The following is a 13983-nucleotide window of genomic DNA, read 5'->3' as shown; positions in this document are numbered from 1 at the left end:
CCGCTAACTAGCTAGCCATTTCACATCGGTTACACCAGCCTCATCTCGGGAGTTGATAGGCTTGAAGTCATAAACAGCTCAATGCTTGAAGCATTGCGAAGAGCTGCTGGCAAACGCACTAAAGTGCTGTTTGAATTAATGCTTACGAGCCTGTTGCTTCCTACCACGGCTCAGTCAGACTGCTCTATCAAATCATAGACTTCATTATAATATAATAACACACAGAAATACGAGCCTTAGGTCATTAATATGGTCAAATCCGGAAACTATCATTTCGAAAATAAAACGTTTATTATTTCAGTGAAATACGGAACCGTTCGGTATTTTATCTAACAGGTGGCATCCATCAGTCTAAATATTCCTGTTACATTGCACAACCTTCAATGTTATGTCATAATTACGTAAAATTCTGACAAATTAGTTCGCAACGAGCCAGGACGCCCAAACTGCTGCAAATATCCTGACTCTGTTGCACAGAACGCAAGAGAAGTGACAGAATTTCCCTAGTTAAAAGAAATTAATGTTAGCAGGCAATATTAACTAAATATGCAGGTTTAAATGTATATACTTGTGTATTGATTTTAAGAAAGGCTTTGATGGTTATGGTTAGGTTCACGTTGGAGCAACGATACGCACCGCATCGATTATATGCAACGCAGGACACGCTAGATAAACTAGTCATATCAAACATGTGTAGTTAACTAGTGATTATGATTGGTGCAACGACAGTGCTTTTTTTGCGAATGCGCTTGTTAAATCACCCGTTTGGCGAAGTAGGCTGTGATTCAATGATTAGCAGGCACCGCATCGATTATATGCAACGCAGGACAAGCTAGATAAACTAGTAATATCATCAACCATGTGTAGTTAACGATTGTTTTTTTTTTTTATAAGATACTTTTAATGCTAGCTAGCACCTTACCTTGGTTCCTAGCTGCACTCGCATAACAGGTAGTCAGCCTGCCACGCAGTCTCCTCGTGGAGTGCAATGTAATCGGCCATGATCGGTGTCCAAAAATGCAGATTACCGATTGTTATGAAAACTTGAAATCGGCCCTAATAAATCGGCTATTCCGATTAATCGGTCGACCTCTAATACAGTCTACCTGAAGCTGCGGAATATACAGTCTACCTGAATATACACTGAATATACAGTCTACCTGAAGCTACTGAATATACAGTCTACCTGCGGAATATACAGTCTACCTGAATATACACTGAATATACAGTCTACCTGAAGCTACTGAATATACAGTCTACCTGCAGCTGCGGAATATACAGTCTACCTGAAGCTGCGGAATATACAGTCTACCTGAAGCTGCGGAATATACAGTCTACCTGAATATACACTGAATATACAGTCTACCTGAAGCTACTGAATATACAGTCTACCTGCGGAATATACAGTCTACCTGAATATACACTGAATATACAGTCTACCTGCAGCTGCGGAATATACAGTCTACCTGAAGTAGAATATACACTGAGTATACAGTACATTTGGAAAGTATTCAGACCACTTGACTTTCTCCACATTTTGTTATGTTACAGCCTTATTCTAAAATGTATTCAATTGTTGTTTTAACCCTCATCAGACTACACACAATACCCCATAACGACAAAGCAATAACAGGTTTTTAGACATTTTTGAAAATGTATTACACAAAATATCGGAAAATTAAATTTACATAAATATTCAGACCCTTTACTCAGTACTTTGAAGAAGCACCTTTGGCAGGGATTACAGCCTTGAGTCTTCTTGGGTATGAAGCTACAAGCTAGGCACACCTGTTTTTGGTGAGTTTCTCCCATTCTTCTCTGCAGATCCTCTCAAGCTCTGTCAGGTTGGATGGGGAACTTTGCTGCACAGCTATTTTCAAGTCTCTCCAGAGATGTTCGATCGGGTTCAAGTCCAGGCTCTGGCTGGGCCACTCAAAGCCACACCTGCGTTGTCTTCGCTGGGTGTTTAGTGTCGTTGTCCTGTTGGAAGGTGAACCTCCGCCCCAGTCTGACGTCCTGAACATTTTCCAAGTTAATTAAAATATTTTAAAAATACAGAAATATCTTAATTAGATATCAACATGGCAGTCTAGTCAGCTTGTTAGGGCAACATGCACTACATCATCAAAAGTATGTAGACACCTGCTCGTCAAACATCTCTTTAGAAAATCATGGGCATTTAATATGGAGTTGGGCCCCCCTTTGCTACTATAACATCCTCCACTCTTCTGGGAAGGCTTTCCACTAGATGTTGGAACATTGCTGTGGGGACTTTCTTACATTCAACCACGAGCATTAGTGAGGTCGGGCACTGATGTTGGGTGTTTAGGCCTGGCTCGCAGTCGGTGTTCCAAATCATCCCAAAGGTGTTCGATGGGGTTGATGTCAGGGCTCTTTGCAGGCCAGTGAAGTTCATTCCACACTGATCTCGACAAAGCATTTCTGTGTGGACCTCAGTTTGTGCACAGGGGCATTGTCATGCTGAATTAGGAAAGGGCCTTCTCCAAACTTGCCACATAGTTGGAAGCACAGAATCATCTAGAATGTCATTGTATGTTGTAGTGTTAAGATTTCCCTTCACTGGAACTAAGGGGACTAGCCCCAGACTATTATTCCTCCTCCACCAAACTTTACAGTTGGCACTATGCATTCGGCCATGTAGCATTCTTCTGGCATCCGCCAAACCCAGATTCGTCCGTAGGACTGCCAGATGGGGAAACGTGATTCATCAATCTAGAGAACTAATTTCCGCTGCTCCAGTGTCCAATGGCGGCGAGCTTTACAACATTCCAGCCAACGCTTGGCATTGCGCCATGAGCTTAGGCTTGTGTGCGGCTGCTCGGCCGTGGAAACTCATTCCATGAAGCTCCAGACTAACAGTTATTGTGCTGACGTTGCTTCCAGAGGCAGTTTGGAACTCGGTAGTGAGTGTTGCAACCAAGGGCAGACTATTTTTAAGCGCTTCAGCACTCGGCGGTCCCGTTCTGTGAGGTTGTGTGGCCCACTACTCCGCGGCTCAGCCGTTGTTGCTCCTAGACTGTTCCACTTCACAATAACAGCACTTACAGTTGACGAGGCAGCTTTAGCAGGGAATAAGCTTGACGAACTGGAGATTGCATGGCTGTGTGCTCGAATTTGATACACCGTGTCAGCAACGGGTGTGGCTGAACTAGCCGAATCCACTAATTTGAAGGGGTGTCCGTATACCTTTTGTATATAGTGTATACCCATTGCTTTTGTCAGAATTGCTCGAGCTCATTAGGTTTGTTTAGGAATCGTTGATGGACAACAATATCCAAACCTTGTCTACTTTTTTTTTTTTTTTTTAGCAGATTAAAGTCAGGAATGAGACTAGACCACACAGGAACACTCAACACCTCTTGGAAAGCCATTCTGGTGTCTGGCATTAAAATATGTGTAATTCTCACTCTAAAGAAATAAAACTATTCTAGGGTTAGGTTTTCATTAGACTGAGTTGAGTTTTCCTCAAATTTTTTTGCCTGGGCTTTGCTCCTTTCATATTTATTTTGATCCTAACAAACTCCCCAGTCCCTGCCTATGACAAGCATACCCATGACATGATGCTGCCAACACAATGCTTGAAAATAGAGAGGGTTTCACTCTGTTGTATTGGATTTGACTCAACCCTGTAGTTTTTAATTTATGCCAAAATTGAACACAGGTTTATTTATTTTCAATTTATCATACAGGCCAGTAATATGGAGGGAATGCAATGTTGATCCCTTTGTATTGTGGTAGCAGCATCATGTTATGGGTATGCTTATGAAAGGAGGCCAGGAAAAGAGGAAAACTCACCTCAGTCTTCTGACAAACCTAATCCTGAGACAGGGTTTAATTTTTCTGTGGGACAACTACACTTTTTCTGCTTAAATACACACTAGAATCACTTTCAAAGAGGTGTTGTGTCCCTGAGTGGTCAAGTCTCAGTCTTGACTTGATCAGCTTTTTTTTCATTTTTTTTTCATCAGTGTTTGAATATTGCTTTCCATCAGTGATTCTCAACCAAATGTAAATGAGTTTGAGCAATTTTGACAAAAACAACGGATATACGTTGCCCTAAGAGTTGAGCAACGTTAGTAGAATCTTATTCCAAATAATTCACAGCTGTAATGGCTGCCTCCATCAAGTATTTACTCAGGTGGGTGGAGACTTATCTAATTATCATATTTATGTTTTTTTTTTTTTTTTCTTAACTTGTTAAATGTTCTTTAACTTTCGTTTACTTTGAAAATGTAGAGGAGGGAAAAACATCTAACTATAATTCCTTTTTTAGATTTTTAAGGAAGCAAAATGTGAAAAAAGTTCAAGGGGGTGTAGACTTCCTACAGGCACTACCTGGTTCTACCTGAAGATGAACTATAGCCTCGTATTAGGCTCTTTATGTGTGTTTAGAAGGAACTGCAGAATGGGCTATAGTAGCAGAACGTAGCAGTAATTGTGGTACAGTAGTAATGGTAGCAGTAGCAGTAATTGTGGTACAGTAGTAATGGTAGTAGTAGCAGTAATTGTGGTACAGTAGTAATGGTAGTAGTAGCAGTAATTGTGGTACAGTAGTAATGGTAGTAGTAGCAGTAATTGTGGTACAGTAGTAATGGTAGTAGTAGCAGTAATTGTGGTACAGTAGTAATGGTAGTAGTAGCAGTAGTTGTAGTAGTAATTGTAGCCATAGTAACAACTGTAGCAGTAGTTTTAATTGTAGCCATAGTAACATCTGTAGCAGTAGTTTTAATTGTAGCCATAGTAACAACTGTAGCAGTAGTTTTAATTGTAGCCATAGTAACAACTGTAGCAGTAGTTTTAATTGTAGCCATAGTAACAACTGTAGCAGTAGTTTTAATTGTAGCCATAGTAACAACTGTAGCAGTAGTTTTAATTGTAGCCATAGTAACAACTGTAGCAGTAGTTTTAATTGTAGCCATAGTAACAACTATAGCAGTAGTTTTAATTGTAGCCATAGTAACAACTGTAGCAGTAGTTTTAATTGTAGCAGTAGTAATAATTGTAGTTGTAGTAATAATTGTAGCAGTAGTAATAACTGTAGTATTAATTGTAGCTGTAGTAATACTTGTAGTTGTAGTAATAATTGTAGCAGTGGTAATTATTGTAGCAGTAGTAATAATTGTAGCTGTTGTAACAATTGTAGTATGAGGGAGTGATTGAGGGAGTGTTTGGCACTGGGATCAGGTGACAGGAACTGGCTGCGTGTTCTGGCAGGCATACAACACAGAGGACTTCCTTCCCTCTGCCGGGACACACCAGACCAGCTGCAGCACCCAGCCCTCTGCCGGGACACACCAGACCAGCTGCAGCACCCAGCCCTCTGCCGGGACACACCAGACCAGCTGCAGCACCAGCCCTCTGCCGGGACACACCAGACCAGCTGCAGCACCCAGCCCTCTGCCGGGACACACCAGACCAGCTGCAGCACCCAGCCCTCTGCCGGGACACACCAGACCAGCTGCAGCACCAGCCCTCTGCCGGGACACACCAGACCAGCTGCAGCACCCAGCCCTCTGCCGGGACACACCAGACCAGCTGCAGCACCCAGCCCTCTGCCGGGACACACCAGACCAGCTGCAGCACCCAGCCCTCTGCCGGGACACACCAGACCAGCTGCAGCACCAGCCCTCTGCCGGGACACACCAGACCAGCTGCAGCACCCAGCCCTCTGCCGGGACACACCAGACCAGCTGCAGCACCCAGCCCTCTGCCGGGACACACCAGACCAGCTGCAGCACCAGCCCTCTGCCGGGACACACCAGACCAGCTGCAGCACCCAGCCCTCTGCCGGGACACACCAGACCAGCTGCAGCACCCAGCCCTCTGCCGGGACACACCAGACCAGCTGCAGCACCAGCCCTCTGCCGGGACACACCAGACCAGCTGCAGCACCCAGCCCTCTGCTGGGACACACCAGACCAGCTGCAGCACCCAGCCCTCTGCCGGGACACACCAGACCAGCTGCAGCACCAGCCCTCTGCCGGGACACACCAGACCAGCTGCAGCACCAGCCCTCTGCCGGGACACACCAGACCAGCTGCAGCACCCAGCCCTCTGCTGGGACACACCAGACCAGCTGCAGCACCCAGCCCTCTGCCGGGACACACCAGACCAGCTGCAGCACCACAGTGTGGTCCTATTCGGTCCAGACACCTAAGGCTGATTCACACCATAGGGCCAGAACCAAACTGTACTGGACTGGTCTGTGTGGTTATGGAGCCACCATCGTGGAACTGTGCTGCTGGAAAGGACAACGTGAAAGCAACACCAGTGCCAGCTGAGAAGGGTTCTGGTCAACCCAGTAATGTGGATCAGGCACTAGTGGGTGTTGTCTCTTGAACCCGTTCACATTTCCTCTCAAACTTCATGGAATTCTCTTGTCTATTTTGATTCAGTCCAATTATCAAATGCGTGAGGCATGTTGGTGGCCAAAGTAAATAGCAGTGTTCCGACTCACAGGTTAATATGTAACGCGATCAACTCATAAAATGGTAAGGGTGGGTAGTTCTGCTATTGCAGGACTGACGATCACAATCACATTACAATCATTCCCACTAAATACATCCGACTTCACATCTGGCTGTTGGCCTTTGGTCCAACACACATTCCCCCCCCCACCCACCCACCCACCCACACACATCTTCCCCCCTCTGTTTTCTACAGTAGGAACACACTGTTCTCTGGAAGCAGAGGGGTACCAGCCTGTGAGCCTGCTAGTCTGTATCAGCCGAGTATTGTTGTCTCGTTTGAATGATGCATTTGTGTATTGTGAATATGTGTCTCTATGTGATGGGGTGAGTGAACATGATATGAACTGGTCACATCGGCGTTATAACGTAGAAGGGGTTGGCAAAAGCTCTGACTGAGCCCATTGGCTGAGCTGGGTGCGTTTGGCAATAGAGCGGCTTTCTGATTGGCCCCGCGACATCTCCCCCTGCGGCTGGCGACAGTCCGCAAGGTTTTGAGAGGGCTCCCGTCTGATGAGAAGCCATGTTCGTGCTGCCTGCATATGTGTGTACCGCTACTGTTCTGATCGTTAAAGAGTCTTATTTAACCGACCGGGAACTGTAGCCCTGGTCACACGAGTCCGCGATGAAAAAAGGAGAGAGGTTTCGGAGGGCACAGGAAGCGCTGGCTGCGAGCTTCTCATAGGACGATTCCTAACATCCGTGAAACAAATGCAAGTGAAGTTTTATAATGCTACTAGACTGCTAATGCTAGCTCACTAGTTGAGACGGACATGGCGTGTGAATGTGGTGTGTGCACTCAACATCCTGCATTTACGTAATGTTGCCAGTTAGCTATGGCTGGGCTCGGGGTTGCGACGATGTCACCAGCAAAATTGACTTTTGAGGACAGCAAGTGAGCCAACTCGCGCTAGTTAGCTAGGGGAAATACACAATTTTAACGCAACTGACATACTTTAGTGCCCTTTTTCGTATCAGGTTAGGAGTAGCCAGCAGATCCGACCGCTTGCTTACAGCTGCACTAGGGTCAGACAGCTTCCCCATGTAGATTAAAAGACACAGCGCAGTTGGGCTCGGGAAACGTACCTCAATCCAGGGAATGACAAATGTGTTGTACTACGAATTGTCCCATTATCCCAACTCATACACCGAGAAGATTGAACAACTGCTAGTTTTCCGGAAAACTGTCCTTTTGGTTCTCATGTTAGATAGCAGAAGACATTTTGGAATGGAAGTCAGCCAATCATCTCCTTTGTTGTGCAATACAGCAGTTTGCTTAAAGCTGCAATATAACTTTTTGGGCGACCTAATTAAATTCACATATTGTGAGTAATAGGCGCAGTGCTTGAGGCGTCACTACAGACTCGGGATCGATCCCAGACTGTCACACAACCAACCGTGAGTCCCGTAGGGCGGCGCACAATTGGCCCAGTGTCGTCCGTGTTAGAAGAGGTTTTGGATTGGGGGGCGCTTTGCTTGGCTCATCACGGTCTAGCGACTCCTTGTGGCGGGCCAAGCACCAGCAGGCTGACTTCGGTCACAGTTTCCACCGTCACATTAGTGCGGTGGCTTCCGGCTTAAGCGGGCGGGTTTGGCAGGTCATGTTTAGTAGGACGGTTGACTCAACTTTCGCCTCTCCCGAGCCCCTTTGGGGAGTTGCAGCGATTAGACAAGATCGTAATTGGATATGATGAGAAGGGGGGTTATAGATCTTGTAATTCTCATTGAAAGCAGCGGAAGCTCTGTTCTATGTACACTTTCTATGCTTCCCGTGATTAAGTTTGAACTTTTTGCATCTTGTACTTTAAGTTTTGTACACCAGCTTCAAACTGCTTGAAAATACAATATTTTTGGTTATGGATAAAATATACAGGTGGACCCATCTAATAAAGATTCAATAAAAATCTAGTACCCAGAAAAGGCTGAATTCTTCAGTGCATGGACATGTTGCTCAATTGGTATCAAGGGACATAACTTGGGCCAGGAAAACATTCCCCACACCACTGCCACCAGCCTGTACCGTTAACAACAGGCAGGATAGGACCATGGACTCATGCTGCTTATGCCAAATCCTGACTCTGCCATCAGCATGCCTCAACAGGAACCGGGATTTGACAGACCAGGCAATGTTTTTCCACTTCTCAATTGTCTCGTGTTGATGATGGCGTGCCCACTGGAGCCACTTCTTCTTGGTTTTTTTTCTGATAGGAGTGGAAACCGGGTGTGTTCGTCTGCTGCCAATCGCCCATCCGTGACAAGAACGGACGAGGTGTGCTTTCCAAGATGCTGTTCTGCACAGCACTGGTACTGTGCCATTATTTACCTGTTTGTGGCCCTTCTGTTAGCTTGCACGATTCATGACAATCTCCTTGGACCTCTCAGTAACGAGCTGTTTTGACTCATAGGACTGCCGCTGACTGGTCGTTTTTTGTTTGTCACAACGTTCTCTGTAAAACCCGAGACTCTGTCGTGTTTAAAAAGCCCAGGAGGCCGGCCATTTCTGAGGTACTTGAACCAGTGCGCCTTGCATCGACAATCAGGTCACCTAGTTTTGCCCAATCTAACGTTAAATCGATCAGTAACTGAATGCCTCGATGCCTGTCTGCCTGCTTTATACAGCTAGCCACGGCCACGTGACTCACTGTGTGTAGGAGCGAACCATTTTCGCTTACCTAGTAAACTGGCCACTGAATGTATTTCACAGAGGGTAAAGATGGTACAATGATTCTCCATACAATGACTGCTTGTTTTGTCTCACAAACTGAAATTCGGTGAACTAGTAGAATTTTAACAACCAAGATATTGAGTGATTTCAGCATATTACGTTTAGCTGACGCCAAGGGCACAGACACATTTTTCAACTAGTCAGCTTGGGGATTCAAACCAGCGACCTTGCGGTTACTTATCCAGGCTACCTGCCACTGTTTTCAGTCTAACATTTGGGATAATGATACAATTCGAAGTACAATGCGTTTCTCGTCCCTGGATTGAAGTACGTTTTGGAGCCATATCACGTTCCTGCTCTGCCATGTCTCAATGTACACAAGAAGCCTGTCCGACCCTAGTGCAGCTGTAAGCAAGCGTGTCGGATCTGCTGGCTAGAGTCTGAGGTTAAGGTTAGGAAAAGGGGTTAGCGAAAATGCTCTCCGAACCTGCTACAGAAATCACTTTGTATCTAAATGGCGTGGAGTTTCCCAGTTAGCTAGGTAGCTTGTTATTAGTGGTGGAGGGTTTAGCTAGCTAACTTTGAGCAAAAAGTTATTTAGCATGCTGTTATTCAAAGCGTTGTGATGGTTGTTAGCTTAGCCTGCTAACTTTACCTAGCTAGTCTGGTTGTTGGCTTCATATCAATCCAGATTGCTACTTTCACTTGCAGTCATATTATGGTGAGATATCGGGCTAGTGCGGCGTGCTATCAATTCGCCTTCAGTTAGCTACAATAGCTAGTCAGCTAAAAGCAACGAACTAGCTTCTTAGCCAACCACCAGTAACTTACAATTATTTAGCCAGTAGTGGCCAACGCAACAACAACTAGCTAGTTACCTTAGCTAGCTAACTTTCTCTTCATCATCTCCAGTCCACCAGCAGTGGTTTATTAGCCTGCTGGCTGCAGTCCCTTCCCCGGAGACGAAGCTGGCGGCCCTTCGGCTAGAGGCGGAGGAGAAGGAGCTGGGTACCATGGCCTGGGTGCTGAAGATGGACGATGCCACCATCGAGTCAGGGCTGGTACACGACTTTGATGCCAGTCTGTCGGGCATCGGGCAGGAGCTGGGGGCTGGCGTATACAGTATGAGGTTAGAGAGACCGTTTGATACACAACACATACAGTATGAGGTTAGAGAGACCTCTTGATACACAATACATACAGTATGAGGTTAGAGAGACCGCCTGATACACAATATACAGTATGAGGTTAGAGAGACCGCTTGATACACAATACATACAGAACTAGTTATATATCAGTGTGTCGGAACAGGAGATGGATCTCCTAAACCCCTGGCGGGGATGCACGCAACACACACACACACACACACACACTGCATCCAGCTGAATTACAGTCATGTATGTGGTATCACATCCCCTCTGTGTGGTATTGTGTCGGTGTGTGGTGTTGTTTGTTTTGGAGTGTGTAGGGATGAAGGGGGGGGGGGTGTCACAGCAGGTTGCCACGGAGGACAGAGGGCTTTAATAGCCTACCAGGCACATAAAGGATGCATCAGCAGAATACATGGAACATAAACCCTGTCAGCACAGCCCAGGGAGGGAGTGGGGATAAGCTCTCCCCCCCCCCCCCCCCCCCCCCCCCCTCCAGCTTAACCTAATTATTCTAATCTGCTATGAAAAGTCAAACCTGCTGTTAATGTGACAAAGGTTGGATCCCTTCTAGCCATAACTCTCTCTGAGTGGCTCAGTGGCACGTCTCGGAGTGATGACACCGTGTGGTGGAACTGTGGGGTTGCTATGGCAGCAATCAGCTGGGATGCTGGGGGGGGGAGTTTGTAGCTGTACCAGTCAGATCCTCCACTATGGAACAGTCAGGAACAGACACAGCTCTTACTTCAGTGTGACACCACAACAGCTCCCTAAGTGTAAGAATATGTGTGTGTGTCTTCCCCACAGATGTTTGTGTCTGGGATGTTGTGTTTCTGTGGGATAAGAATTCCCAGCACTGTCAGCTGTCTTATCAGGATCCTGTGTTAAGTGTCTCCCATGTCTAGAGAGCAGCTGTGGTGCTCCGTAAGAACAGAATGTCTCAGCTAGCCAGTGGAGATGGCTCCTCGTGTGTCAGGAAGCAAGGGTGTATTCATTACGTCGATTCTGTTGCAAACCGTTTAGTCTGTAAACAAAACGTTTTTTTTTTTTCCACAGCAAAGCGTTTACTACCAAACGCTCTCCGTCCTGAAAGCTGTTGGGTTCCTCAATGGAAGTTGTAGTTTCATTTGAATTGTGTCGTTTCCACGTGTTTCCTGTTACAATAATCTGAATGGTCACAAGCTGCATATCTATAAATGATTGATTCTCTAAAGGGGAACAAAGTCGCCCTGGGTTCCTTCAACTTCCTCCAGACTCTATTTTTTAATTATTTTTTTAAAGAGAGACACGACTGAAGTACAACCTTCCATTTAAGAACAAAATGGAACTCAACAGCATTTGGAGTAAAAATGTTCTGTTGCAAAACGTTTTGCAACAGAATCCGAGTTCTGAATACACCCCGCTGACGTTTCTTTGATAGCGGTGCAGAGTGTGGCCCTGCGACTGGCATGCAGGGGCCATCAGGGCTGGGTTAGGGTGGGACAGGGAGAATAGTCTGTCTGAAGCAGCTGTGTTAATAAGACTGGACTGTTCCTTTTAGTTCAACAATTATTTATTCTTTCCTTACCTTTGTTCCATATTTACTCCCCCCCCCCCCCCCCCTTGTCATTGATCTGATTGGTGGAAGCTATTGAAAACATGCAGTGGAACCTATGGAACACAGTATTCTACAGCTCGACTTGACCTTAGAGCGTTTTATGAACTTGGTCTTCAGACTGCCGACTCTTTCCAAAGTGAACTCGATTAACCTGAACCGCTGCAGGGAGCATGACCACATTCCTTCTGTTGGCATGTAGGACACACACACACACACACACACACACACACACACACACACACCAACCACTAGTGCCAGGGCTTGTTAGGGTGAGCTGAGGACAGGCTGTCTGTCCGGAGCTGCTGCCAAGTGTGTGTGTGTGTGTGTGTCCTGTTACTGTTTCAACAGGGCCACTTCCTCGCCCTAATGCTTTTCTCTTTGTGTCTCTGTCCAGTGATGTGCTGGCCCTGCCCATCTTTAAACAGGAAGACTCCAGTCTTCCTTCAGACCGTGAGCGCAGCAGTCTGAACCCTCCCTTCCAGTATGTTCTCTGTGCTGCCACCTCCCCGGCCGTCAAACTACACGACGAGACCCTCACCTACCTAAACCAAGGTGACTTAGTCCTGTCCTGGAACACCGTCGTAACGATGCGCTAAATATACACACACACACACACACATACTGTAATGCTTAGCAGCGCTCTCTCAACAGCAAGAAGGGATGTTGTATATACACACACACACACACACATACTGTAATGCTTAGCAGCGCTCTCTCAACAGCAAGAAGGGATGTTGTATATACACACACACACACACACACACTGTAATGCTTAGCAGCGCTCTCTCAACAGCAAGAAGGGATGTTGTATATACACACACACACACATACTGTAATGCTTAGCAGCGCTCTCTCAACAGCAAGAAGGGATGTTGTATATACACACACACACACATACTGTAATGCTTAGCAGCGCTCTCTCAACAGCAAGAAGGGATGTTGTATATACACACACACACACACACATACTGTAATGCTTAGCAGCGCTCTCTCAACAGCAAGAAGGGATGTTGTATATACACACACACACACACATACTGTAATGCTTAGCAGCGCTCTCTCAACAGCAAGAAGGGATGTTGTATATACACACACACACACACTGTAATGCTTAGCAGCGCTCTCTCAACAGCAAGAAGGGATGTTGTATATACACACACACACACATACTGTAATGCTTAGCAGCGCTCTCTCAACAGCAAGAAGGGATGTTGTATATACACACACACACACACACACTGTAATGCTTAGCAGCGCTCTCTCAACAGCAAGAAGGGATGTTGTATATACACACACACACACACATACTGTAATGCTTAGCAGCGCTCTCTCAACAGCAAGAAGGGATGTTGTATATACACACACACACACACACACACACTGTAATGCTTAGCAGCGCTCTCTCAACAGCAAGAAGGGATGTTGTATATACACACACACACACATACTGTAATGCTTAGCAGCGCTCTCTCAACAGCAAGAAGGGATGTTGTATATACACACACACACACACACACATACTGTAATGCTTAGCAGCGCTCTCTCAACAGCAAGAAGGGATGTTGTATATACACACACACACATACTGTAATGCTTAGCAGCGCTCTCTCAACAGCAAGAAGGGATGTTGTGTATACACACACACACACATACTGTAATGCTTAGCAGCGCTCTCTCAACAGCAAGAAGGGATGTTGTATATACACACACACACACACACATACTGTAATGCTTAGCAGCGCTCTCTCAACAGCAAGAAGGGATGTTGTATATACACACACACACACACACATACTGTAATGCTTAGCAGCGCTCTCTCAACAGCAAGAAGGGATGTTGTGTATACACACACACACACATACTGTAATGCTTAGCAGCGCTCTCTCAACAGCAAGAAGGGATGTTGTATATACACACACACACACACACATACTGTAATGCTTAGCAGCGCTCTCTCAACAGCAAGAAGGGATGTTGTATATACGCACACACACACACACACACACACTGTAATGCTTAGCAGCGCTCTCTCAACAGCAAGAAGGGATGTTGTATATACACACACACACACACACTGTAATGCTT

At 45.9% G+C, this 13983-nt stretch overlaps 1 protein-coding gene across 2 annotated transcripts in view; it reads left to right on the top strand.

Annotated features, from left to right (window-relative positions):
• The first annotated feature begins 6680 nt into the window (after window positions 1-6680).
• The window catches only part of LOC110514928 (upstream-binding protein 1), a 72187-nt gene continuing 64884 nt past the window's right edge, over window positions 6681-13983 (top strand). The window contains exons 1-3 of one of the 2 annotated variants that reach the window (XM_090227481.1): window positions 6681-7201; window positions 10066-10282; window positions 12293-12450. In XM_090227481.1, coding sequence (XP_090083607.1) covers window positions 10167-10282; window positions 12293-12450 — 274 coding nt within the window. In that variant the 5' untranslated portion in view covers window positions 6681-7201; window positions 10066-10166. Of the gene's footprint in view, window positions 7202-7923; window positions 8793-10065; window positions 10283-12292; window positions 12451-13983 lie in introns of those variants that run through there. The other variant, XM_090227482.1, reaches the window with a different exon arrangement.

The sequence above is a fragment of the Oncorhynchus mykiss genome, chromosome 30, assembly GCF_057628025.1.
Source record: "Oncorhynchus mykiss isolate SJ-2025 chromosome 30, ASM5762802v1, whole genome shotgun sequence".
Lineage (NCBI taxonomy): Eukaryota > Metazoa > Chordata > Actinopteri > Salmoniformes > Salmonidae > Oncorhynchus > Oncorhynchus mykiss.
The sequence above is the reverse complement of the archived record's forward strand: the minus strand, read 5'-3'. Positions and strand labels throughout refer to the sequence as shown.